This window comes from Manis javanica, chromosome 15 (assembly GCF_040802235.1).
Source record: "Manis javanica isolate MJ-LG chromosome 15, MJ_LKY, whole genome shotgun sequence".
Classification (NCBI taxonomy): Eukaryota; Metazoa; Chordata; class Mammalia; order Pholidota; family Manidae; genus Manis; species Manis javanica.
In genome coordinates, this window is record NC_133170.1 from 65,070,681 (window position 1) to 65,096,778 (window position 26,098).

Consider the following 26,098-nt stretch of genomic DNA (forward strand, 5'->3'; position numbering starts at 1 on the left):
TGACCCTCTCAGGACAAGATGACGGGACGAGCCCGAGCGAGAGCCCGCGGACGCGCCCGCGGCCAGGAGACGGCGCAGCACGCGGGCCTGACGGTGAGGGTGCCGCGGGGCGGGAGCCGGCGCCGGGGGAGAGGGGGCGGAGTGCCCTTGCCTGGTCCTTCCCTCGGTAACTTGCATGCCGGTCTTTCTCTGCAATACCGGTAGAGCCAGCACCTCGCGTGCCCGCAGCCCAGACGTCAGCCGCCGCCAGCGGAGGGGGACTTGAGCCGAGGCCGCCACAGAGGAGCGGGGGGAAACGCAGCCCAGGCAGCAGGTGAGGCGGCGGGCGGGCGGCCGCGCGGCGCGCGCTGTACGCCGTTTTAGAACGCCCGCCCTGCGTCGGCAGTGCTCTCTCCCCCAAAGCGGGACCGGCTTAGCATTTGCAGCCGGGCACTTGTAGAACGCGGTCGCCCTGTGCTGATTGGCTCGCCCCGTTTGTCAGATATGCAAAAGTTGCGTGGGGCGCACGCTGTGCCCGCCGATTGCCAGAGCACTGCCTTCTCGCTGCATTGTGCAGAGGTGAATTAGTGGGGCGCCTGGCCTGAGTCTTGATTGGCTCTGGCTTTTGGTTTGGGTGCAGGAGAAAACACCCACGTGCACTCAGGCACTTTCCCAGTAACGCTGGCTGTTAAACTCTGGGGTGGCTGGTAGGTGGGCCCCCGACCAGGGAGAGTTGAGATAAACCGACCGCCAGAAACAGGCGGGGCTGAACTCCATCCTTACATTGAGTCCCCTCGTCCTCCCAATCGATGGCTGCACAGGCGAGCGTGAGGTAGTCAGGAGGTGGCCTACACTGCACCGTCGCAACTGTCGGCGTGAAAAGACGGCCCGGAAGCTTGTTGGAATGATAGGAGAGCCAGTGTGTCTGAGATTTTGCATTGTGGTAAAATGCACGATGGGGACAGGCTGGCGAGGAGGGACGGACAGTGGAAGGGCCATAGGCCCGTGGTGCGTAGGCCTCCGTGAAAGATTTAACTGGAAGTAGATTTTCCTACCTGCTTGCTCACCCTAGGTTAAGTACACGTGTGTGTATTTTCTGTACAGGAAATTTTAAGAAAAGCATCACTTGTTAATAGTGTTTCATTTGAAAACAAAGGGTCTTTTGTCACTTTATCCAGTTACATATTTTACTTCCCTGGTACAAGATATTTTATTTGTAAGCTTGTAAAGTTAAGGTGCCTGATGAGAATTCATGTATGGGTGTTAATCTCTTTAAATTTACAGGATTTTATGCAGTCAAGCACCTGCATAAAATCTTGGTACCTCAATTCTTTTGAAACTTAGAATGTGATACGTTCAGCTGTTGAACAGATACAGTAAAATATCATTGCATAAAAACGTGCAAAAAGATGTGTTGAAGTTTTTTTAAAAACATTTCCTTACTGTAGCCTTAAAATGCAGAGGAAAATATTTAAATCTAATTACTTAAACATTCTCTCTACTGATTATCACTAATTTTTTTTTAGCCACTCATGAATTTAATTCTATGAAATTCAATTCCCCATGTATAAAAAGGCACTATCTACCTTTATAGATAAGGGCCATTGTGAGGATTAAATCACATTTAGGATAACAAATGCAAGGCCCTATTTTACCACTTTTCATCGCTTTTGTAAGGATTTTATCTCAGGTGCCTTTCACAGTAAATGTTCAAGTTACCTATGTTTTAGAAATTAAGATGACAAGTTTTAACAGATTATTACTAATGAGACATTGTTTAGAGCCTTGATTTTCATTCTCTACAGGGAATGTGCATAAATTGACAGACTCTTAAGTAGAACAGACACAAGATCAGATTTGTGGTTTTAGTAACTCATTCTAGCAGCTTCATAGAAAGGGGAATTACAGGCATACATCAGAGATACTGTGGGATTTGGTTCCAGATCACTGCAGTAAAGTAAGTATCACAATAAAGCCAGGCAAATTTTTTGGCTTCCCAGTGCATATAAAAGTTATGTTCACATTACACTATAGTCTACTAAGCGTACAATAGCATTATGTCTAAAAAGCACATACCTCAATTAATAATACTTTATGGCTAAAAAAATGCTAACCATCATCTGAGGTTTCATTAAGCAAGTTGTATTCACTGATCACAACATGTAGAATAATAATGAAAAGGCCTGGAATATTGTGAGAATTACCAAAATGTGAAAGACATGATTGTGAACAAGTGCTGTTGGGAAAATGACACCAATAGATTGCTCAATGCACGTTGCCACAACCTTCAGTTTGTTAAAAGCACGGTATCTACAGAACATGATAAAACGAGGTCTGCCTGTAACTGGCAAGGTATCACTTCTATCCGTTCTGAAATCTGCCATCTTTATGGATTGATAGCTATGCTTTGGCTAAATATAATAGCAGTACTGAAAAGGGGGTTCAGACTTCATTGTTTATATTCAGAAACTTGTCAGGTTTTTGCATCCAGAACTGAGTTCTGTTTTAAGACTCAAATTTTTCAGGGAAAATTTCAAATCAAGCCTTTATAAACTGTTACTGCTATTAGGTTGGATTTACTAACCTGTGTTAGTCTAGTTAATCACCCAAGGGCATGGATACTTTAACTTGAAAATCTTTGGGATAAAGTTCATCAAGGAAGACAAATATAAACCCTCAAGTATTTAAAAGACTTGTAAATTGGAGCCCTGAAAGTCATGCAGTACAAGAACCAACATTTTTATCAGCATCTTTAAAGTACTTTACAAATGATGTTTAAAATTCATTACATGCCTGTGAAGTTTACTGTCAGTTTTTCAGGTGAGGAAGTTGAAGCTCACATTAAAATAACTTGTTTCCCAGTTATGTCAGGAACCTATACATTTTGTCTAAGCTTCTGTTACCTCTCTAATGAAGTCCAGAAGTCACCAGTTCTGGGCTAGTTCTGGTATGGTCAGAAGAGAACTGAGCTTTTTGATCTTTTTATTCTTTGGTCCTGAGTCCATGACTTCTGTTTTTAAGATTTATCGTTGGTTCAGAATGTCTTTTTGAGCTCCCTCCTGCCATTACATCCAGATTCCAAGCAAATTGGTAAGGCTGAGAGAGCAAGGATAACATAGAAGCCAGCCATCAACCCTTCTAAGGCACTTTTCATAAGTTTCACCCAGCAGTAGCTTAAATCTCTTAAGCCATCCTTATCTGCAGGGAAGGTGGAAATTCTAGTCTATTAGGTACATTACTCCCAAAATAAAATTTTTTAAAAGAAGAAAGAGAGTTGGATAGTCATCTAACAGTCTCTGCTACATAAGATAACTTGCGATTAACTGAAATCTAGAATCCTAGCACTTGGACTACAACATCCATATTCATACTTGGGCCCACATTGTAACATTAATGTGAGATAATTACATATTTTCCATAAATTGAAGGACTTCATGATTTAGAATGATATAAGCACAGCTTTCCAACTAAGCATGAACTGCTAATTAACCTACCCCAATTGGAGATGGGTGTGATGGCCATAGGATATGCACAGCCCCTTGCTTTTATTCTGTTGGTTCTTAAGGGAAGTAATGAGAAAATTACATTTCAGATTTAGATTTTCTAATTCAGGTTATACATTTAAACTATAAATTACCAATTCCTGTAGCTATTACCTGCATCAAAATAGTTGTAAAAAATACTGGCATCAAGACTCTTCAGTGGTTATCAGATTCAGTTTCCCATTCAGCAAACATGCTTCTAAGTTCTTGAATCACAGTCTAGTTGTCTTGATCTTTTAAAGGTGGGTGTGTATGTCTTGTAAGGGAGCAACTGAGTTTGCTTGCAGCAGCGACAAAAGAGTCTTTATGGAGGAAGGTTTAGCCAAGAAATTCTCTTTGGCCAGCAGATAACCTAAAACATTTTGACGGAATTGTTATACACTATCTTCACCTCAGTAGCCTTTGGTTTTCATATGGTGGTACTGTGGGAATTCGTATTGTCATTATTTCATGTTACTTAGATATATAATTATTTTTTTTTCTTTTTTTTAAGAATTCCAGTTGTCTGCTGGGTTTCAGGAGTTATCATTAGCAGAGAGAGGCGGCCGTCGTAGAGACTTTCATGATCTTGGTGTAAATACAAGACAGAACCTAGACCATGTTAAAGAATCAAAAACAGGTAGGTTCATTTTTAAGAATGCTGTTTCACAAGGTTACTTATTAAGTACACAAGACATTGAATTGAAGCATTTTATTTTATACATTTATTTTTATGATGTATTTACTAGGAAGAAAAAGCATATTTGGTCAAGGATCCTGCATGGCATTTCCATTTCAGCTTTGATGAAATAGGTTATAGATGCCTTTAGCTGCACTGAAATGCTGTTTTGTTAAATATTCTTTAGTGTATATCATTTTTTCCTTTTAAAATTGTTTGCCATAAAGAGGTTTGATTGATCTGGTTATAAATTACTGAGTCTGTGGAGGATTTCTGCCTAAATATATGCTTATAGGAATTTACCTAGGTAGGATAATAGTCCCCAAAGACAGGTGTCTAAGAACTTTCCTGTTGTGTGCTGCTCTTAGGCTGTTGTTTACACAACTGTGTCTGCCTTGTGGTAGGAAAGATCTCAAGGAGGAATAAACCTGATACTTCGTTAATTGACTGTGACTTACTTTTACAGGTTCTTCAGGTATTATAGTAAGGCTAAGCACTAACCATTTACGATTGACATCCCGTCCCCAATGGGCCTTATATCAGTATCACATTGAATATAACCCATTGATGGAGGCCAGAAGACTCCGTTCAGCTCTGCTTTTCCAACATGAAGATATAATTGGAAGGTGTCATGCTTTTGACGGAACAATATTATTTTTACCTAAACGACTACAGCAAAAGGTTATTTCAAATGTTGGGGCAAGGCATGAGGGGGAATGGGAGATTTACACTTCAAATTAAAACTAACCCAAATCTAGAGAAAGTTTACAGAAACTCCAGTGGACTTATGTCTGATATGACTTGTAATAAATCCAAAGAGTATTTTGGCATTACTGCATCATTTTCAGATCCACCAAGTAACTTACTGATTACAGTTAAATTACAGTAGCACTTAACCACTCTTTTCCCATAGCCATACTTTTTGTTTTTGATTTAAAATTTCTCTGTAGTTGTCATTGTTGTCTTAGTAAGTAGGCATTATGTGATTGGATTCAGTTTTCTTTTAACAATTCAAAGTTTGGTTTTCCACCACTCTTGACTTCAGGTTACGGAAGTTTTTAGTCAGACCCGAAATGGAGAGCATGTGAGGATAACAATAACCTTAACAAATGAACTCCCTCCTACATCACCAACCTGTTTGCAGTTCTATAATATTATTTTCAGGAGGTATGTTAGTGTTTTTTAACATTTTATCAAGACACATTTAGAGCATGCAGGGAAGCTGAAATAACCTGTGCAGTGAATACTTGTACACTGACTAACTGGATTTTACAGTGGTTTGTTAGGACCACTGGTCACTCTGATTTGTAACTGCTATAAGGTGTAGCATTCTGATCTAAAAGTCATTTATTTGTTTTAAGCAAGTATTATGTCTTTAACTTCCCTGCTTTTATTAACATTAGGTTTTTCCAAAACTATTTGAGCTTGTGTGAAGAACACACATACTGAGGAGCTTAACATGAACTTTATATTCCTTCTCCCCCACTATATGTACCCATTCAAGAAGTAAGACAGGATTTGGGTCTGTTCAGATTTACTTGTCCCATTGTAGGACACATACTGCATGCTCTATAATTTGCTTTCATTGTGGGTGCTGTGTTTTCCAAATCCAAAAATAGGACACATGTTCTATGAAGATTGCCCTGCCCTGGTGAGAAGCAGTTTGGATAAGGCTGAAGTTTACGTGAGAGTAATGTGACCATTTTGATTTGACCATAAGATATCAGTTACTGATGACAGGGCCTCCTTTTTTACTGGATAACTGTTTTGAATTAGGGTAATTGGTAAATTTATTTTTTTCTAAATGAGGGAATGGCAAATTTTTCCTACAAAGAACAGGATAGTAAACATTTTAGTTTTTACAGGCCATATGGTCTCTGGCTCAACTGTTCAGCTCTGTTGTTGGATCACAAAAGCAGCCATAAGTATGTATAAGTGAAACATGGCTGTGTTCCAATAAAGCTTTATTTGATGGACACTGAAATATGAATTTCATATAATTCATGCATCATTAATCTTTTTATTTTTTTTCCAACCTTTAAAAAATGTAAACAACCATTCTTAGCTCCTAGGCCATACAAAATACAGCACATAGACAGGCTTTGGCCTGGCCAAGGGCCATAGTTTGCCAACTGTTGCTCTAAACAACATGCTGTTCTGATTTTAGTGTTAGAAATATTTATTGACACTCATTTCTCTATTCTGACCTTTCAATTTCTAGGCTTTTGAAGATCATGAATTTGCAGCAAATTGGACGGAATTATTATAACCCAAGTGACCCAATCGATATTCCAAATCATAGGTTTGTATGAATTGAAACATTTCTGGTGTTTGTGAGATTGTGGTTTGAACCAGGCTCCTCTGACGTTTCATATTCGTATATGACGCCCTCTAGTGCCGAGAAGGTCTAGTTTCTGGAGCTGCTTAACCCCTGGAGTGACGTGGGGGGTTGCAGGGGAGCAGTGCTGGTGCCTGGGGGTAGGAAAGAGCTGTTTCCTGCTTCCTGGCTGCAGTACCTGTCTCCACTGTCAGAACCAGTGGGCTGAGCACACAGGTGTAAGCCTCTGTACTTTGCGTTTGTAGCTGCCATAGGCGGGGCCTCCCTCTGGCTGGGCTGACACCAGGACAGGGACTGCCTGTTTGTGAGACAGTGCCAGCAGACCAGGCAGAAGGTGCAGCAGGCTGCATATCACAGTGCAGGGCCTCAGAGCTGAGTCGCCTGCCAGGGGAGTCCCCGCCCCTTCAGCAGCCCTCTGGCTGCTAGGAAGCCTCTCAGACTGCCCACCTTTCCTTTGCCCCAGAGCAGCTGGATGTGGATCCCTATTTTCCACAAACAGCTGGAATCTCAGTCTCTCCAAGTATTCCACCTGTCTTAGCTTTCCAACCCCACTAATCTCCAGAGCACCATGCAATGTAGGTTTGTGCTCCTAAGCAGATCTCCAGGGCTGGGTGTTCAGCAGTCCTAGGCTTTCACCCCCTCCCTGCTCCGTTTCTCTTCCTCCTGCTAGTGAGCTGGAGTGGGGGAAGGGCTTAGGTCCTACTGGATCAAGGCTTTCGTATGTTACCCTGTTGTCCAGGTGTATGCAGTCTGGTGCAGCCTTCTTTCCTGTTGCTCTTTTAGGATTAGTTGTGTTAACTATATTTTCGTATTATATGTGGTTTTGGGAGGAGTTCTGTCTCACCTCTTAAACCACCATCTTTAATCCCTCCTCCTGAAGTGAAACATTTCTGTTCCTCAGGCTTAATCACAGACTTTGAAAGTGACGCTTTAATTTGAAATGATTAAATTTACTTCTGTGGCTGTTAATGGTACCTGTCATATTAAGTGAACATTTAACTTGGCTTGAATAATAAAAGAAACATCTCAGAATATTTGAATTTTTAAAAATCACATGGTGTTTATTGTCACTGGGGAAGCATAAAGAATTGTCCAACACTAAGTTTGTATGTACTGTAAGGTAACAAAATTTATCTGCTAATGGTAATTGTTTCAGAAGTTATTGTAGTGTATCAAGATTGCAGCCCAAGTGGTTTAAGTTTATGGCAATAACTATATATGCTTTCAATTTAGCTTGGCAACTTTTTCAAGTCTTAGAACAATATAAAGAATAGGTTAATAAAGTTAATATATTTATTACTTTAAAGTGGTATTTATAATATGACATTTCTTATTGAAGATCTTGAAAAGACAGGTTTTTATCTGGACCCATGTAAAACCTAGAAATAAGTAAATTTACTTAAAACTTTTGTGCCTTAGACCTGGTTAATAAATTTGAAAAACAGAAACACAAGTTGATAAATGCAGAAGATATTTACGTATTCATAGCGGTTGCTTCATGGCTTACATTTCTATTTGACAGGTTGGTGATCTGGCCTGGCTTTACCACTTCTATTCTTCAGTATGAAAATAACATCATGCTTTGCACTGATGTCAGTCATAAAGTCCTTCGAAGTGAAACCGTTTTAGATTTCATGTTCAGCTTATACCATCAAACTGAAGAACATAAATTTCAAGAACGAGTTTCTAAAGAACTGATAGGTTTAATTGTTCTTACCAAGTAAGACTGCTTTTTGAAGTGCAAAATAATCAATTTGCAAGCCTTAAGATAATGTGGCTTTTTATGGTCCTGTAATGTTAGAAAGTATGGCTTAAAATCTAGTAGTGGGGAGGGACATTTGTATCAGTTTTCAAGAATGGAGGGTTTGGGAAACAAATTCATTTGAAAAAGACCAATACAACTTTTATCTTTTTTAATTTTTAATGTCCAATAGTAATTTAGTCACTTCCCCATCTATATGCATGGTCTGGGAAATCCTTTTCTGGTTTTTCCATGATACTTTGTTAACTAGATGATTTGAAATTTTACTTTTTAGAGAGTACATACTGTCTAGACTCTCTTCTTAATAATACTTCTACACATTTTAATCAAATACCAATTAATGCCACTGTTCCATAGGTATAATAATAAGACATACAGAGTGGATGATATTGACTGGGACCAGAACCCAAAGAGTACCTTTAAGAAAGCAGACGGCTCTGAAGTCAGCTTCTTGGAGTACTACCAGAAGGCAAGCATCTTATCTTTATAACATAAAGTCTTCAGGCCTTAGGAGGGATTGAAATACTTCAGGAGGGTCTTCTAACACTTGTATATATTGGGCAAGTTGCTTTTAAAACTGTATACAGCTATGTTAATGAGGCAGTCACTCACAACTCACTGTACCACCTTACCAAGTGAAAAGGGCACCATGCCTGTTCCTTTCTGACGTAGAATGAAGGATTGCGTTTGACCTTAAGCATGTGGAGGACAGGTAAGTAGGATTATAGTAGGTGGTAACAATACAAGTTAACAGTTTACCATCTTGTCCCTTATTCAGTAATCCACCCTTTATTTTTTCTAACTTCACGTGGGGTGGGGCAGCATAAGGGTCTGTGAACCCTCATCATCAGTTGTGCTAAATCTGTATGTGGATTGACAAATCCTGACAGGCTTCTTTCATATAGGCTAGGTCAGTGTATTGGGTTATTTTCTAACACCGGTTTGATAAAGATGATTCTAACTTTTGGCAAAGTTATCACTAAATTGAAGAAAACACCAGAGGGAAATAGTACCAAGAAAGAACAACTAACCAGAAGAAAATATTTATATAGGAATGTACACTAGCATTATTTTAGTATTCAGAGATGAACAGATCGGCCCTGCATCCTTAGACAATTACATTGCATTTGTTCTGCTCTGTTAAAAGTGCAGGAAAATTATTTCTAGAAAATGTGTCAATTAAAATCTTAAAACTTGTTTTGAAATGCTGGAACTTTATCTTTTTTCTACTTTTATTAATTTCCTTTTTCTGAAAAGCTAGATAAATGAGCTATTACATACTTATGTCTTATGTCAAAAGTATTTAGCTTATTAATAACCTTTGAAATGTCTTTTTGCTGGATACCTACTATTTGCCTGATCTTCAGCTGCTCTGCTAAGAATGAAAAGGTTAGATGCCACTCTGGAGGGAAATGATTCTCAGACAAATTGCATTAAGAGCTGATGTTACTCTGCGCAAAATGAAAACAGGCCCAGGGCCATCTCAGTGATTTCCCCACTGCTGTTTTCAACCTCTTCACTCCTTGAGGACTCCAGTCATGTTTGACCTAGATTCCTCTGGATGTTAGAGGTTACTATGAGAAATGAATTTTAGCATTGCTCTGCGGTTATTTAATAACCACTGTTAGGGAAGGGAAGAGTTGTTAGATAACAAGAAAAACAAAGGAGATATTGGTTGAAAGTTTGATTTAAACCTGAAGCAAGATTAGGGAAAGCTCCCCCTTCCCTGACTAGAACTGAGTCTTACATGCCAGCTTATTCTTCTATAAGTTGCCTTTTAAATGTTGACATACTTACAGTTTCCACCTCAGATCCCCAGTTACTGTTTATTTACTTGCTAGGTGGTCTCCGGTCTTGTCTATGCTAAGACTTCAGGTATAATATGTTCAAGATGCCCAGATTTCTAGCTCTAGCCAAGACATGTCTAAGCCTACTTGTTCTAAATATTTGGGTATCTCAAAAATACCTTACATGTGACCAACACTGAGCATGTATATCCCCCTAACCTGGCCCCTGTGCAATGCTCTTGAACAGTCCCAAGAAGGAACTTCCACAGTCAGATTTTTTAGACACTCAAGTATTAGGGTGAATGAACAAATGAATAGCAGGTAATTCAAACCTCAGACCATCATGCCTCTCTCCCTTACACTGTATGGCTGTTTGTCGAATCTGTCCCTCTGCCTTGCTGTCTGAAGCACCTCGTTTTCCTCCTCTTCTAGGTGGAGGCTACCATCTCTCGAGTCACCAATTTTCTCACACATTCATCTAGTCTCTTGGTTTTCATACCTCCTGCTATTACCACTTCAAACTCATTCATCATCTAAGGTTACTCTTCTTTTACCCAGAGTAATGAAGTAGCTTCCCTTTGCTCCAGTGTCTTGTTGAATCACACTGGTCTTAATCCAGAGACCTGTGATGTGGCTCCAGCCTGCTTGCTGGTGGGACCTTGTCTCACCACTCGACCTGGCCATCACATTCAGCTGTGGGTTAACCTCCATCTGAAGCACGCTGCATGCCGCCACAGGCTCTTTGGCTTAGGTGTCAGCTCAGGTTGTTTTTAGGGAAGACTTCTCTAACAACCAGGGATAATCAAGTGTTAATTAGTGGGATAATTAGTGGATACAATTATCCAAACGGGGGTGGGTTGGAATATTTGAAAGAATGGAAGCATTCTTAGCACTTCTAGTAGAATGCAGTTTTAGTAGTAAGCGATGACTTGGAAATTACATATTATAGATAATGTCTAAGAAATAGCAGGAGAGAGAATGGCCTTTGGGAAGGAAGATCCTGGTCAATTACCTTTAAAAAGAACAAAGTGCTGGTTTCTAGATGAAGAGAGGAATGTTGAAAGTACTGACAGGCTTTCCTTTGGGCCCAGTAATGTAAAGGGGATTCCCAAAGTTGTGTCATCAGGGAAAGTGCATCTCAAGTCCTTTGGTGACATGAGGTGAGAGGAAGAATACTCATGAGATCCCCAGCACACTTGTGCTTGTGTGCACCCAGATAACTGATATGTGAGGAGGGTGCCTACAAATACTCAGAAGTCAGATAGGAGTATGCCACCTGACAGTTTCTTGTCTGAAGTAAAGTTAACTTTTTTTGGATGGTTGGTAGAGTTCAATATATGACAAAGTCAGGAACAGGCTAATTCCTGGTCTCTTTATTGATGAGGACAGGTGGCCAGGAGCTTGTCACATGAAAGGCATAAGGCATGGGTAAGCACCTGCTGGTCTGTAGGAGGGTGAGATGAGGGATGGCTGTGGGGAGACTTATGTGTGCAGCATGGAGATGTACAGATTTTTTTTTTAATAAAAAGAGCTGAATTAAGTAGGATTATAAAAGATGCTCAGAAAGGATGTAGGAGATGAAGGAAAGGGTCTTTAAGACACAGGGCCAGAAGCTGTGGTGAAGAGACCTCAAGGGAGTCTGTCATGCTTCTGGAGTTATAGAGCTGAGCTGAAGGCAGACCATCCACCTCACACTCACATTACATCATATACATCAACACATTTTATCTTTTCACAAGTTGTATAAACTTAAAACAGTGATTGCACATGGGAATCTTAATACTGCTAAATTGAAATTCATTTTCTTCAGAGTATCAGTATTTTGTAAAAAGTTTTCCTAGTTCAAAACATCCTGCACCATGCAAACCTCTCCCTCTCCCTGTTCTTGTCAGAAGACTGCTTATATAAGCTAGTTCTCACTATAATACAAGTGGTTTTAGAGGAATTCTGCTGTGGTGAAAACTGGAATTAAACTATAGTTTCTAAACCAAGAAATCAGAAAATGAAGTAAACAGATCTGTGATCAGAATCACAATTGGAGCCCTATTGTCCTTGACCATCTAAGTTTTTAGGAAAAAAAATTGAGGTACTCAGTAAAACAAATCACAGCCTATTTTAGTAGGATTAGCAATGCATTTTTTTTTAAACTACCAGGTAACTGGTACCAGCCTTGCTATTGGCATCAATTCTTGGTGTTAAAATAATTTTTGAGGGGGAGGAGCCAAGATGGCGCATGAGTAGGACAGCGAAAATCTCCTCCCAAAAACAAACATATTTTTGAAAGTACAACAAATACAACTATTCCTAAAAGAGAGACCAGAAGATACAGGACAACAGCCAGGCTACATCTACATCTGCGAGAACCCAGCACCTCATGAAGGGGGTAAGATACAAGCCATGGCCTGGCAGGACCTGAGTGACACCCCTCACCCCAGCTCCCGGCGGAAGGAAAGGAGTCAGAGCAGGGAGGGAGAGGGAGCCCAGGACTGCTAAATACCCAGCCCTAGTCATCTGCACTGCAAGCACAGACATACAGTCTGTGGTATGATGGATACTAGGGAAATGGAACAGTAAAGCCTGCAAGCGGGTTCCCACAGCCGGCACCCCTGGGACAAAAGAAAAGCAAGGGCTTTTTGAAAGTCTTAAAGGGACAGGAGCCTCACAGCTGGACGGAAGCATCTCGACACACAGCCCAGCAGCAGGGAATCCTCTGGAACTCCAGGCGCACTAACGCCCTGGGCAGCAGGGCAGTTCTGAGGCCCCTCATGGCGATAAACAGCCTCCTGCCTGTTACCCCTCTGGCGAGGCCCCGCCATAGCAGAGGAGCAGCCTGAAAGCAGCCACGCCCACAGCAACTGCACAGAGCTTACTCCACAGCAGCCCGGGCAAGAATCAGAGACCCCATCTGCGTGCAGCTGCCCAGCACAAGCCACTATGGGTCGCCATACTCCCAGGAGAGGAAGGCCAGGAGCAAGTGGAAAGGGACTTGGTTCTCCCAGCTGACACACGGGCCAACTGCCCACTACTACCTCTATCGCCATGAAAAGGCAGAAGAATTTGATCCAGACCAGAATAACCCAGACATCCTCTCCTGAGAGGGAACCTGGGGAGATAGATTTAACCAATCTTCCTGAAAAAGAATTCAAAATAAAGGTCATAACCATGCTGATGGACTTGGCAGAGAAATGTGCAAAAGCTAAGGAGGGAGAATACAGAAATAAAACAATCTCTGGAAGGACTTAAAAGCAGAATGGACGAGATGCAAGAGACCATTAATAGAATAGAAATCAGAGAACAGGAATGCAGAGAAGCTGACAGAGAGAGAGAGAAAAGGATCTCCAGGAATGAAACAATATTAAGAGAACTGTGTGACCAATCCAAATGGAACAATATCCACATTATAGGGGTACCAGAAGAAGAAGAGAGAAAAGGGGACAGAAAGTGTCTTTTAAGAAATAATGGCTGAAAACTTCCCTAAGCTGGGGAAGGAAATAGCCTCTCAGACCACGGAAGCACACAGAACTCCCAACACAAGGGACCCAAGGAGGACAACACCAAGACACATAATAATTAAAATGGCAAAGATCAAAGACAAGGACAGAGTATTAAAGGCAGCCAGAGAGAGAAAAAAGGTCACCTACAAAGGAAAACCCATCAGGTTATCATCAGACTTCTCAACAGAAACCTTACAGGCCAGAAGAGAATGGCGTGATATATTTAATGCAATGAAACAGAAAGGCCTTGAACCAAGGATACTGTATTCAGCACAATTATCATTTAAATACGAAGGAGGGATTAAACAATTCCCAGACAAGCAAAAGTTGAGGGAATTTGCCTCACACAAACCACCTCTACAGGGTATAGAGGGACTGCTCTACATGGAAACACTCCTAAGGCTAAACAGATGTCACCAGAGAAAATAAAATCACAGCAAAGAAAGCAGACCAACCAAATAACTAAAGGCAAAAAATAAAATCAACTACCCAGAAAAGCAGTCAAAGGAAACACAAAAGAGCACAAAAAAATAACACCTAACATACAAAGAATGGAGGAGGAGGAATAAGAGGGGAGAGAAATAAATAATCACCAGACAGTGTTTATAATAGCTCAGTAAGCGAGCTAAGTTAGGCAGTAAGATACTAAAGAAGCTAACCTTGAACCTTTGGTAACCACGAATCTAAAGCCTGCAGTGGCAATCACTACATATCTTTCAGTAATCACCCTAAATGTAAATGGACTGAATGCACCAATCAAAAGACATAGAGTCACTGAATGGATAAAAACACAAGACCCATCTATATGCTGCTTACAAGAGACTCACCTCAAACCCAAAGACATGCACAGACTAAAAGTCAAGGGATGGAAAAAGATATTTCATGCAAACAACATTGAGAAAAAAGCAGGTGTTGCAGTACTAATATCAGACAAACTGGACTTCAAAACAAAGAAAGTCACAAGAGATAAAGAAGGACATTATATAATGATAAAGGGGTTAATCCAACAAGAGGATATAACCATTATAAATATATACGCACCCAATACAGGAGCACCAACATATGTGAAACAAATACTAACAGAATTAAAGGAGGAAATAAAATGTAATGCATTTATTTTGGGAGACTTCAACACGCCACTCACTCCAAAGGACAGATCCACCGGACAGAAAATAAGTAAGGACACAGAGGCACTGAACAACACACTAGAACAGATGGACCTAATAGACATCTATAGAACTCTACACCCAAAAGAAACAGGATACCCATTCTTCTCAAGTGCACATGGAACATTCTCCAAAATAAACCACATACTAGGCCACAAAAAGAGCCTCAGTAAATTCAAAAAGATTGAAATTCTACCAACCAACTTCTCAGACCACAAAGGTATAAAACTAGAAATAAATTGTACAAAGAAAGCAAAAAGGCTCACAAACACATGGAGGCTTAACAGCATGCTTCTAAATAATCAGTGCATCAACAACCAAATCAAAATAGTGATGAAGCAATATATGGAAACAAATGACAATAACTTTCCATATAGCGCCCCAACTTCTGTGGGACGCTGCAAAAGCAGTTTTAAGAGGAAAGTATATAGCAATCTAGGCATATTTAAAGAAGGAAGAACAATCCCAAATGAATAGTCTAAAGACACAATTATCGAAATTGGGAAAAGAAGAACAAATGAGGCCTAAAGTCAGCAGGAGGGACATAATAAAAATCAGCGAAGAAATAAATAAAATTGAGAAGAATAAAACAGTGGAAAAAATCAATGAAACCAAGAGCTGGTTCTTTGAGAAAATAAACAAAATAGATAAGCCCCTAGCCAGACTTATAAAAAGAAGAGAATCTACACACATCAACAGAATCAGAAATGATAAAGGAAAAATCACGACACACCCCACAGAAATACAAAGAATTACCAGAAATACTACAAAAAAATGACATGCTAACAAGCTGGAAAACCTAGAAGAAATGGACAACATCCTAGAAAAATACAACCTTCCAAGACTGACCAAGGAAGAAACAGAAAATCTGAACAGACCAATTACCAGCAAAGATATTGAATCGGTAATCAAAAAACTACCCAAGAGCAAAATGCCCGGGCCAGATGGATTTACCATGGAGTTTTATCAGACATACAAAGAGGACATAATACCCATTCTCCTTAAAGTTTTCCAAAATATAAAAGAAGAGGAAATACTTCCAGACTCAATTCTATGAAGCCAGCATCACCCTAATACCAAAACCAGGCAAAGACCCCACCAAAAAAGAAAATTACAGACCAATATACCTGAGGAACATAGATGCAAAAATACTCAACAAAATATTAGCAAACCGAATTCAAAAATACATCAAGAGGATCATACACCATGATCAAGTGGGATTCATCTCAGGGATGCAAGGATGGTACAACACTCGAAAATCCATCAACATCATCCACCACATAAACAAAAAGAAGGACAAAAAACCACATGATCATCTCCATAGACACTGAAAAAGCATTCGACAAAATTCAACATCCATTCATGATAAAAACTCTCAGCAAAATGGGTATAGAAGGGAGGGCAAGTACCTCAACATAATAAAGGCCATATATGAAAAACCCACAGCCAACATCATACTAAACAGTGAGTAGCTGAAAGCATTTCCTCTAAGATTGGGAACAAGACAGGGATGCCCACTCTCCCCACTGTTATTCAACATAGTACTGGAGGTCCTAGCCACAGCAATTAGACAAAACAGAAATACAAGGAATCCAGATTGGTAAAGAAGAAGTCAGACTGTCACTATTTGCAGATGACATGATATTGTACATAAAAAACCCTAAAGACTCCACTCCAAAACTACTAAAACTGATATCGGAATACAGCAAAGTTGCAGAATACAAAATTAATACACAGAAATCTGAGGCTTTTCTATACCCTAACAATGAACTAATAGAAAGAGAAACCAGGAAAACAATTCCATTCACAATTGCATCAAAAAGAATAAAATACCTAGGAATAAACCTAACCAAAGAAGTAAAAGACCTATACCCTGAAAACTACAAGACATTCTTAAGAGAAATTAAAGAGGACACTAACAAATGGAAACTCAGCCCATGCTCTTAGCTGGGAAGAATGAATATTGTCAAATTGGCCATCCTGCCTAAAGCAATCGACAGATTTAATGCAATCCCTATCAAAATACCAACAGCATTCTTCAACAAACTGGAACAAATAGTTCTAAAATTCATATGAAACTACCAAAGACCCCAAATAGCCAAAGCAATCCTGAGAATGAAGAACAAAGTGGGAGGGATCTCGCTCCCCAACTTCAAGCTCTACTACAAAGCCACAGTAATCAAGACAATTTGGTACCGGCACAAGAACAGAGCCACAGACCAGTGGAACAGAATAGAGTCTCCAGACATTAACCCAAACATATATGGTCAATTAATATATGATAAAGAAGCCATGGACATACAGTAGGGAAATGACAGCCTCTTCAACAGCTGGTGTTGGCAAAACTGGACAGCTACATGCAAGAGAATGAAACTGGATCACTGTCTAACCCCATACACAAAAGTAAATTCGAAATGGATCAAAGACCTGAATGTAAGCCATGAAACCATAAAACTCTTAGGAAAAAACATAGGCAAAAATCTCTTGGACATAAACATTAGTGACTTCTTCATGAACACATCTCCCCGGGCAAGGGAAACAAAAGCAAAAATGAACAAGTGGGACTATATCAAGTTGAAAAGCTTCTGTACAGCAAAGGACACCATCAATAGAACAAAAAGGCATCCTACAGTATGGGAGAATATATTCATAAATGACAGATCTGATAAAGGGTTGACATCCAAAATATATAAAGAGCTCATGCACCTCAACAAACAAAAAGCAAATAATCCAATTAAAAATGGGCAGAGGAGGTGAACAGACAGTTCTCCAAAGAAGAAATTCAGATGGCCAACAGACACATGAAAAGATGCTCCACATCACTAGTCATCAGAGAAATGCAAATTAAAACCACAATGAGATATCACCTCACACCAGTTAGGATCGCCACCATCCAAAAGACAAACAACAACAAATGTTGGTGAGGTTGTAGAGAAAGGGGAACCCTCCTACACTGCTGGTGGGAATGTAAATTAGTTCAACCATTGTGGAAAGCAGTATGGAGGTTCCTCAAAAAGCTCAAAATAGAAATACCATTTGACCCATGATTCCCACATATAGGAATTTACCCTAAGAATGCAGCAGCCCAATTTCAAAAAGACAGATGCACCCCTATGTTTATCGCAGCACTATTTACAATAGCCAAGAAATGGAAGCAACCTAAGTGTCCATTGGTAGATGAATGGATAAAGAAGTGGTATATATACACAATGGAATATTATTCAGCCATAAGAAGAAAACAAATCCTACCATTTGCAACAACATGGATGGAGCTAGAGGGTATTATGCTCAGTGAAATAAGCCAGGCGGAAAAAGACAAGTTCCAAATAATTTCACTCAAATGTGGAATATAAAAACAAAAAAAAAACTGAAGGAACAAAACAGCAGCAGAATCACAGAACCTAAGAAAGGACTAACAGTTACCAAAAGTAAAGGGACTGGGGAGGATGGGTAGGTAGGGAGGGACAAGTAGGGGGTAGAAGAAAGGGGGCCTTATGATCAGCATGTATAATGTGGGGTGGGGGCATGGGGAGGACTGTGCAACACAGAGAAGACAAGTAGTGATTTTACTACGCTGATGGACAGTGACTAATGGGGGGACTTGGTGAAGGGGGAAGTCTAGTAAACATAATGTTCCTCATGTAATTGTAGATTAATGATACCAAAATTTAAAAAAAAAATTTTTTTTGTCTGTTGGGCTGTTATTGAAGGCATTTACTGTGAACAGTGACAACTTTCTTCTCTTGAATAGCAATATAACCAAGAAATCACCGACTTGAAACAACCTGTTTTGGTCAGTCAACCTAAGAGAAGGAGAGGCCCTGGGGGCACTTTACCAGGCCCTGCAATGCTCATTCCCGAGCTCTGCTATCTTACAGGTACTGTGAATTTTGCTCCTGAAGTGAAACCATTAGTGCTTTCCCATTTTTTTCTAGAAGTCACCACATGCTCCTATACAACAACCCCTCCCACACCAGGCCCTCATAGCTACTTTGTCTCCTTGGACTTGTCTGCCACTCTTTTCTGCCCTGCACTCCAGACCTTCAGACATGATTCTGGTTTCTTTAATCATATGCCTCTGCATGTTTTATTTAAAGGTCTCACTGATAAAATGCGTAATGATTTTAATGTCATGAAAGACTTGGCTGTTCATACAAGACTAAGTCCAGAGCAGAGACAGCAGGAAGTTGGGAGGCTCATTGATTACATTCATAAGTAAGTTATCAGCATGGCTGGGTGTGGCTTCAATTTTTTGTTAGTTCATCTGGGTTTGGGAGGAGTGACTTAAGGGGAGCAGGAAAGTAATTTGTTGCTTCTGTATCTGCAGTCTGGGGGCGGGTTTGTCCTCTGTGCCATGGCCTTTTCAGTTCTTCCATTGGAAAGAGACTATAGAGTAGAAACTGAAATGTTTTTGGAGAAATCTGTGTTCTTTCTTTGTTACAGCATCAAGGGTTTGTTTGGGGAGATTGGGCCTTAGAATTCTAAATTAAAGAAGGTCATGAAGGAAAATGTAAATGTTATAAGAGAAAAATAGATTGTACTTATATGTCTCCTAGAGGGAGAGAAACATGGAGCTGTCTTGGGGGTGGAATAGATCTCCATTGGCATGTCTGTTCTGTTGCTTACTTACCTTGAATGGAACACAAATATGTTAAATTTACAGAGATGATAATGTTCAGAGAGAACTTCGAGACTGGGGCTTGAGCTTTGACTCCAACTTACTGTCGTTCTCAGGAAGAATTTTGCAAGCAGAAAAGATTCACCAAGGTGGAAAAACAGTAAGGCAGTTCTTAAGGTTGTTAATCAAATCGGATTTGGGTGAGATTCACACTGGAGCAAGCAGGAATAACCAAGTTGCCCACCAGTATAGTTCCTTCCTCACCTTTCTGTCCTCCCCAACCTCTATTCTTTCAACTGATGTGATCAAAAGAGGAAGAAAAACTGGAGGTGGGAAAGCCTATAGCCTAGACATCAGAATAACCTGTGACACTTAGCTAAAAGGTTCCCCCAATTTTTTTTAATAACTGAGCTACTTTATAAAAGAGGTCTCAGTATCTAATTGAGTTGATATTCTGTCTTGCACTAAAGGGATCTTTTCAGTGAAAAACTTCCCAACTTATTTGGCTTCATTTTTGCCTGGACCATTTTTTATAGGGGCATAATACTAATCACTGTGATACCTTTTATATTTTATCTCCAGAAAAGGAAAGCAAGCATCCCAAAATATTTTTTGTGTTTAACTGAAGCCCTAGGAGCAAGTGCCAGAATTTTAAAAATTCTTTTATAGAAGATTGTGCCTTCTGCCCTCTCACTGTTCTGTGGCTAACCAAATCATGTAGTTTAATGTTTTAATTGCAGTTCTTGTTATTATCCTTTGTATAAATAATAAAAAACAGACATCCCTGTAACTGGACTGTTTGGGAGGCAGGGAGGAAGTGTAAAAAGCACTGGGTTTTCCCTACCTGATGAACATCACCGGGCCACTGTGCTCGGAGTTTGTGTTAGCTTTCTGCCTTGCTGCCAGATGTTTCCACAGCTTGCTTTCAGTATCTGACACCTCAGTTAATGAACTTTTGAGGCCTTTTTTAATCCCTTTATCATAAGAGAAGTAGCACAAATCCTCTCTAGTAAGGTTTTAGAAAAGATTCCGGAGATTTTAGTAAACGTACTGAGGTGGTAACATGAATCTTAAACAGGACTGCCATTGCCCTTTGGGTATCTCTTGTATCTTTTTTCCCCATTGAGGGCGTTTGGTCTGTCACTACAGTCCACAAACTTAAGAGTAGTGCTATAAGACTCAATATTCCATGCTTGAATTATTGAAGACTTTTTGGCTTTGTCTCTGAGGATGTACAATGGAATTTACAGTGTCTCTGAACTTTCTTCTAGTTTGATTACAATCCACAGTTTGCAGATTGGTCGAAAGAAACAAGAAGTGCACCATTAATTGGTGTTAAGCCACTAGATAACTGGCTATTGATCTATACTCGAAGAAATTATGAAGCAGCCAATTCATTGATACAAAATCTATTTAAAGTTACACCAGCCATGGGCATACAAATGAAAAAAGCAATAATGTAAGTTTATCAAGTTATTTCTACTCTGAGAATTGATTGTAGCCATTTGCAGGGAGTGGCAACTCAAAAGTGATAAAAGTATTAGAAACATTAACTACGTTACCTTAGCTTAAAGATTGGATGTAGTTCCCTATAGTGTGGATCCAGAAATGTATGTTAGTAATAAGAATGGGTGGGAGAGCAAACAAGCAGGACTATTCCTCAAATTATTGCTCTCATATGTGTTAGAAAATGTCTTTTGCCTAAATTGCTGTATTTGGTGTTATATCTCATATTTTATACAGAAGTGTTTCATGTGTTATAATGTAAGGAAATTTTTTATGTATAGTACTTTTTTTTTTTCTGAATGTTGGATAATGTACTTCCATCCTAGGATTGAAGTGGATGATAGAACGGAAGCCTATTTAAGAGTCTTACAGCAGAAAGTTACATCAGATACTCAGATAGTAAGTAGCTAATTGACACATAGGCTGTTGTTCTAGAATGACAGGACAGGACTTTTGTTTTAAAAGGGGCATTTGTAAATCTGAGAACATGGGTTCATTTTCGAAATGTTATAATTAGATTCCTAAACTGGGCACAAAATATAAATGTTGCCTATATAAGGTAGCTAAATTAATACTGACTTTAGTTGTGTGCCTGGGAGCTTGTTACTGTGTACAGCCAATGGTGACGGAGGGCTAGAGAAAAACATCTTAAATTTATTTGGACTCAGAGGCCTTAATTATTTTAGAAAATTTAGGGAAAAACAGAAAGCCACAAAAGTGAAGATCAGTACTTAAGACACACAGAAGTGTAATTAATGAGGTGGCAAAGATGAATTTAATGATAAACAACATGTCTGTATTGCTGTGAACCTAAAAGTGAATTGGCTTCCTCTGATCTGTTCTTTTTAGCCCTTTATCTCATACTTAAATGCCACAGGCAGGTTGCCATTGCATTGTCTGGAATAGTGGAGACACCCTAAGTGGGAACATGATTTTGTTGGAAGCTGTAGAAAAGAAAGATAAGAATCTGGGAGTATAAGTTGGAGAATACAGCAATGAATGAGTTAAAGAGCTGGATTCAGCTCCAGAACTTAAACTTGCATCCCCAGAATTTGAGCAGAGGTGGTAGTTTTGTGTTTATTTTCCATCTTTAGTTAGATAATTGACATATAATACTGTATAAGTCTGAAGTGTACAGTGTGGGGATTTGATGTACATGCATATATGGTGAAATCACACCGGGTTAGTTACCACCTCAACCTACACAATTCCTCTGATGAAAACATTGAGGATCCTGTCTTCAGCCCATTTCTGTATGTAAACCATAGAGTTAACTGTGCTCACCACTGTACGTTGGATCCCCAGGACTTCAACTTAGAACTAGAAGTTTATACCCTTTGATTAACATCTTCCCGTTTCAAGCAAGGGTATATTTAGATCAGGCTCCATTTTGTCTCCAAAATTGTGCTGGGACTTTGTAGGAAATTTTATATCTTTATCAGATTCTTAAGCCAGAGCTTTAAAAGTCATGATCCTAGGTGGATTGTGAGTAAAGGAAAATGGACATTTTAGAAAATCTTTTTATTTGTCCTCCTCAAAGTTACCACTCACTTGCTCTGCCCTATTACCTGTTCCTACATTATTCCAAGCTGGTAATAGAGCACATTTAACTAAATTCTCAAGTTCTAATGATACTCAGTTTTGAGTTGTTTGTGTAACATGATTTCTTTCCTTCATTAGCATCTGTCACTTGGGTGAATGTAACAAGAAGAAGTTAATAGCTGGCTTGGTAGCTGTGTGGCTGAGACAGTGGTGAAATAAATGATCATGTTTGCATTTGTTTCTCACGGCAGGGGACTTGTTTACCTGTCTTCTTCATGAACTTAATTATCAGTTTCCTATTCTTTGTAGTGAGGGCATTTTGTTTGTTTTTAGGTTGTCTGTCTGTTGTCCGGTAATCGGAAGGACAAATATGATGCTATTAAAAAGTACTTGTGTACAGATTGCCCTACTCCAAGTCAGTGTGTGGTGGCCCGAACCTTAGGCAAACAACAGACTGTCATGGCCATTGCTACAAAGATTGCCCTGCAGATGAATTGCAAAATGGGAGGAGAACTTTGGAGGGTTGATATGCCTGTAAGTTGGATTTAAATGGTGGATAAAAGTTTTAATTGTTTAAAATTGATGTAATTTTTAAATATCGCTGGCATTCTGTTGTATCTAAAATTACAATATTTTCATTAAAGCTAAAGCTAGCGATGATAGTTGGCATTGATTGTTACCATGACACCACAGCTGGACGGAGGTCAATTGCAGGATTTGTTGCGAGTATCAATGAAGGGATGACCCGGTGAGTGCTGTTTGGCAGCTATAGATGAACTGTTAGAGGCAGATTGAGGGCATGCATCCAGGCTGGTGTCTCAAGGGGTCTGTAAGGTGCAGGAGCTGGTTACTTTTAACCTGCTTTTTTCTCTTACATTAGATCCAGAAAAAAGTTAGGAGAGAAAAATATTAGCTAACCCACCATTTCTAACTTTCTTCACTTGCCCTTAACCTGTTGTCATAAAGCTGTATTTCAGGTTATTTTTGTTATTTGTATTTGGTGGGAGGGTGCATCTTTTTACATGTGACCATCTCTAAAAACTTCTTTGTTTAATAATTTTTACTGACCACTGACATGTAATTTCAAGTTTTTACACTGACTTTATTTTGGAAAGCCCACTTCAGCTTACCCAGAGGTTGTATTTCCACCTAGTGAAATCATTTTTTCAGTGTTTTTCTTAACAAGATAGTTGCCTAGAACAGGAAAGAATAAAAACTGAAGGTGTATTGATGTGTTAGCATTACTAATGGGCATATTTCAAGGTCTCTTATCCTTTAGGAAACTGAAATCTGCAATAAATGGCTTCTGAAGAGTCTAACAGTAAGAATGTGCTGTGCTTCTCTGTATACTGAGGTGTAAACTTAGGAGTCATCTCTGGGTATTAAGGTTTAAACTTCATTTTCTCCTCGGCAATAGAATTACAGTATTGATATACAATAAGGGAAAACTTAGTTTGTGATGTTAATAGAGATTTACTGTCTTTTTCTGTTTAAGATTTCATAAAGTAGAGATGTAAGATATATTTAAAGAAAGTTAAAGATCATGAAATGATGAAATGCTTAAAGCAAAATAAATGTAGAATAATATGAAAAACTTTCACCTGCATCATGTTTTTTCTCTGAATAGCTGGTTCTCTCGCTGTGTGTTTCAAGACAAAGGACAAGAGCTAGTAGATGGGCTCAAAGTCTGCTTGCAAGGTTAGTCTCCTGTGGTGGGTGGGCTCTGAACTGGGGTCTTCAAGGAATTATCCTAAAGTGATGTTATTGAAAAAGTACCCAAAATGTGGTAGAAACACAGCATTTTTGTTCTGTGTTAATTTGTTTAAAACCTTTCTGGCTTTCTTTCAGCGGCCCTGAGGGCTTGGAATAGCTGCAATGAATACATGCCTAGTCGGATTATTGTGTATCGGGATGGTGTAGGAGATGGTCAGCTTAAAACATTGGTTAACTATGAAGTGCCTCAGTTTTTGGATTGCCTAAAATCTATTGGTAGAGGTTACAAGTAAGCATGCAAATTGTAAAGCGTTTTCTCTATAAAATTATCCCTTTTTATGTTTTATAATTAGTGTCACAAGATGAAAAGGTAAGTGAGAACCTACCCTGATTGGTGAAGTAGGGCTTGAGGTAGGGAACAGGGATGGGGAAAAGTGTCCGTGGCCATTTCTCATGATGGGGGAGACGGAGAATGTAGAGTGGCAGTGTGGTGTGTGTTCCTTCAAGGAGGGGCGCGTTAAGACACTTTAGCAGACGTCTCTTCGTCTGCACCTAAAGCTGGGATCTGCTTATCCCAGCACAACCATGGGCACCCACAGAATTGATTGTCAGGATAAATACTACAAATAGTCCTAACGTACTATTTCTTGACCTCACTGTACAATGAATACTTGTGTAATTTCTTTGTGAACTCGACTGGACTGGCACCCAGTGGGAATAATGACAGGCTGTGACCACCTCATGGGAGGCAGCGGCTTTATGCTCACTTCAGATGACACACACAGACCATAGCAGGGCAGGGCATGTCTGCGTGCCGCCCTTGTTCTCCTACGCTGCCCTGTGGGCTTTGCCTCCCTCCACATTCCTGCAGGATCACTGTCCTTGCCATCTGGCAGTAAACCGGGTGCAATCTCAAGATGGCTGTTTAAATAAGATACACTTGCTTAACTTTGGCTGTTTCTCTGTCAGATTGTGAGCAAGTTGTAATCAGGAACTGTTGTATTCAGAGCTTAATGCATGATACATTAGAGATTTGTGGGTTTGATTTTTAAGGATACTTGCAAAATCCAGGAGGCTTGTTTACAGGTATGTATTGAAACACTGATTATTTTTGCCAGACCTTTATAGCCAGCATTTAGTATCATTATAGATATGAGGGTTTTGAAAGCCATTGACCATATCTGAACTCGGTGTGCTTTATATGGCCTGTGGGATGAGCATTAAGGGCTTGTGTTTTCTAGCTAAATTAGAGGCTACTTCCAAGTCTTCCTGTCAACTTCTAAAAGACCCCTTCTAAGTATTACTTGTATACATTTATTAAAATGAGGTCATCATGCCAGAACTTCTCAGAGCAAGTCAGGAATATTTTTATCACTTTTAAAGTAAGTGTCCTTCAGACTAAAATGCTAATATGCATTTTAAAACTATTTTGGAAACATGAATATTATTAATGCTAATGTTCTTTCTAATCCCCCTAAAACTCTTAAAGCTTAAATTTTCTCACTAAAATAATGGCATTAACTTTATTTTCTTTGGGGTTTTGAAGTTTTGTAAGCCTTATTTTAGCTTTCCTCAGGTTTAGGTTTTCTGAGGCTCATACCACACTTGGAGAAGAGATTAGGAAACCAGAGATTAGGGATCAAGAAAAATATGTCTCAAAACCAACTTGGAGAAGTGTGGTATAGTGCTGGGGAGTAGAGGAAGGTCTAAAACAGACTGCTTCATACTTTTTTTCTGTACTACCATAGCACTCAGCACGTCGTAGTTGCCTTTATCTCATATCTAGAGAAAAAGAAATTTTTAAGAAATGAAGAATAGAGTAACAGTTGCAAGTTCTTATTTCTTTGTGCTGAATATTTGGGGTTCAGGGAATAACATTGTCAACCATGCTGAAGCCTGCATCTCTAGTTCTTTGAGTCTTGGGCCCTTGAGTCTGGCTCCCAGAAAGATTGGCAGAAATAGCTCTTGAGGAGATTTGTTGGAATGCTAGTGA

The 26,098-nt window shown here is 39.6% G+C and overlaps 1 protein-coding gene across 4 annotated transcripts in view; it reads left to right on the top strand.

Moving 5' to 3' along the window:
- Positions 1–26,098, top strand: part of PIWIL1 (piwi like RNA-mediated gene silencing 1) — a 58,773-nt gene that overhangs the window by 465 nt on the left and 32,210 nt on the right. For all 4 annotated transcript variants that reach the window (XR_012125962.1, XM_073223960.1, XM_073223959.1 and 1 more), the window contains exons 2-18: positions 13–93; positions 205–313; positions 4,015–4,140; positions 4,646–4,860; positions 5,225–5,346; positions 6,401–6,481; positions 8,040–8,237; positions 8,637–8,748; positions 18,478–18,604; positions 18,824–18,941; positions 19,390–19,504; positions 20,616–20,803; positions 21,177–21,249; positions 22,726–22,926; positions 23,037–23,140; positions 24,020–24,090; positions 24,241–24,394. Coding sequence is in view for 3 of the 4 variants with exons in the window: in XM_073223960.1 (XP_073080061.1) it covers positions 19–93; positions 205–313; positions 4,015–4,140; positions 4,646–4,860; positions 5,225–5,346; positions 6,401–6,481; positions 8,040–8,237; positions 8,637–8,748; positions 18,478–18,604; positions 18,824–18,941; positions 19,390–19,504; positions 20,616–20,803; positions 21,177–21,249; positions 22,726–22,926; positions 23,037–23,140; positions 24,020–24,090; positions 24,241–24,394 (2,189 nt within the window). In the remaining variant the exon portion in view is untranslated. The remainder of the gene's footprint in view (positions 1–12; positions 94–204; positions 314–4,014; positions 4,141–4,645; positions 4,861–5,224; positions 5,347–6,400; positions 6,482–8,039; positions 8,238–8,636; positions 8,749–18,477; positions 18,605–18,823; positions 18,942–19,389; positions 19,505–20,615; positions 20,804–21,176; positions 21,250–22,725; positions 22,927–23,036; positions 23,141–24,019; positions 24,091–24,240; positions 24,395–26,098) is intronic.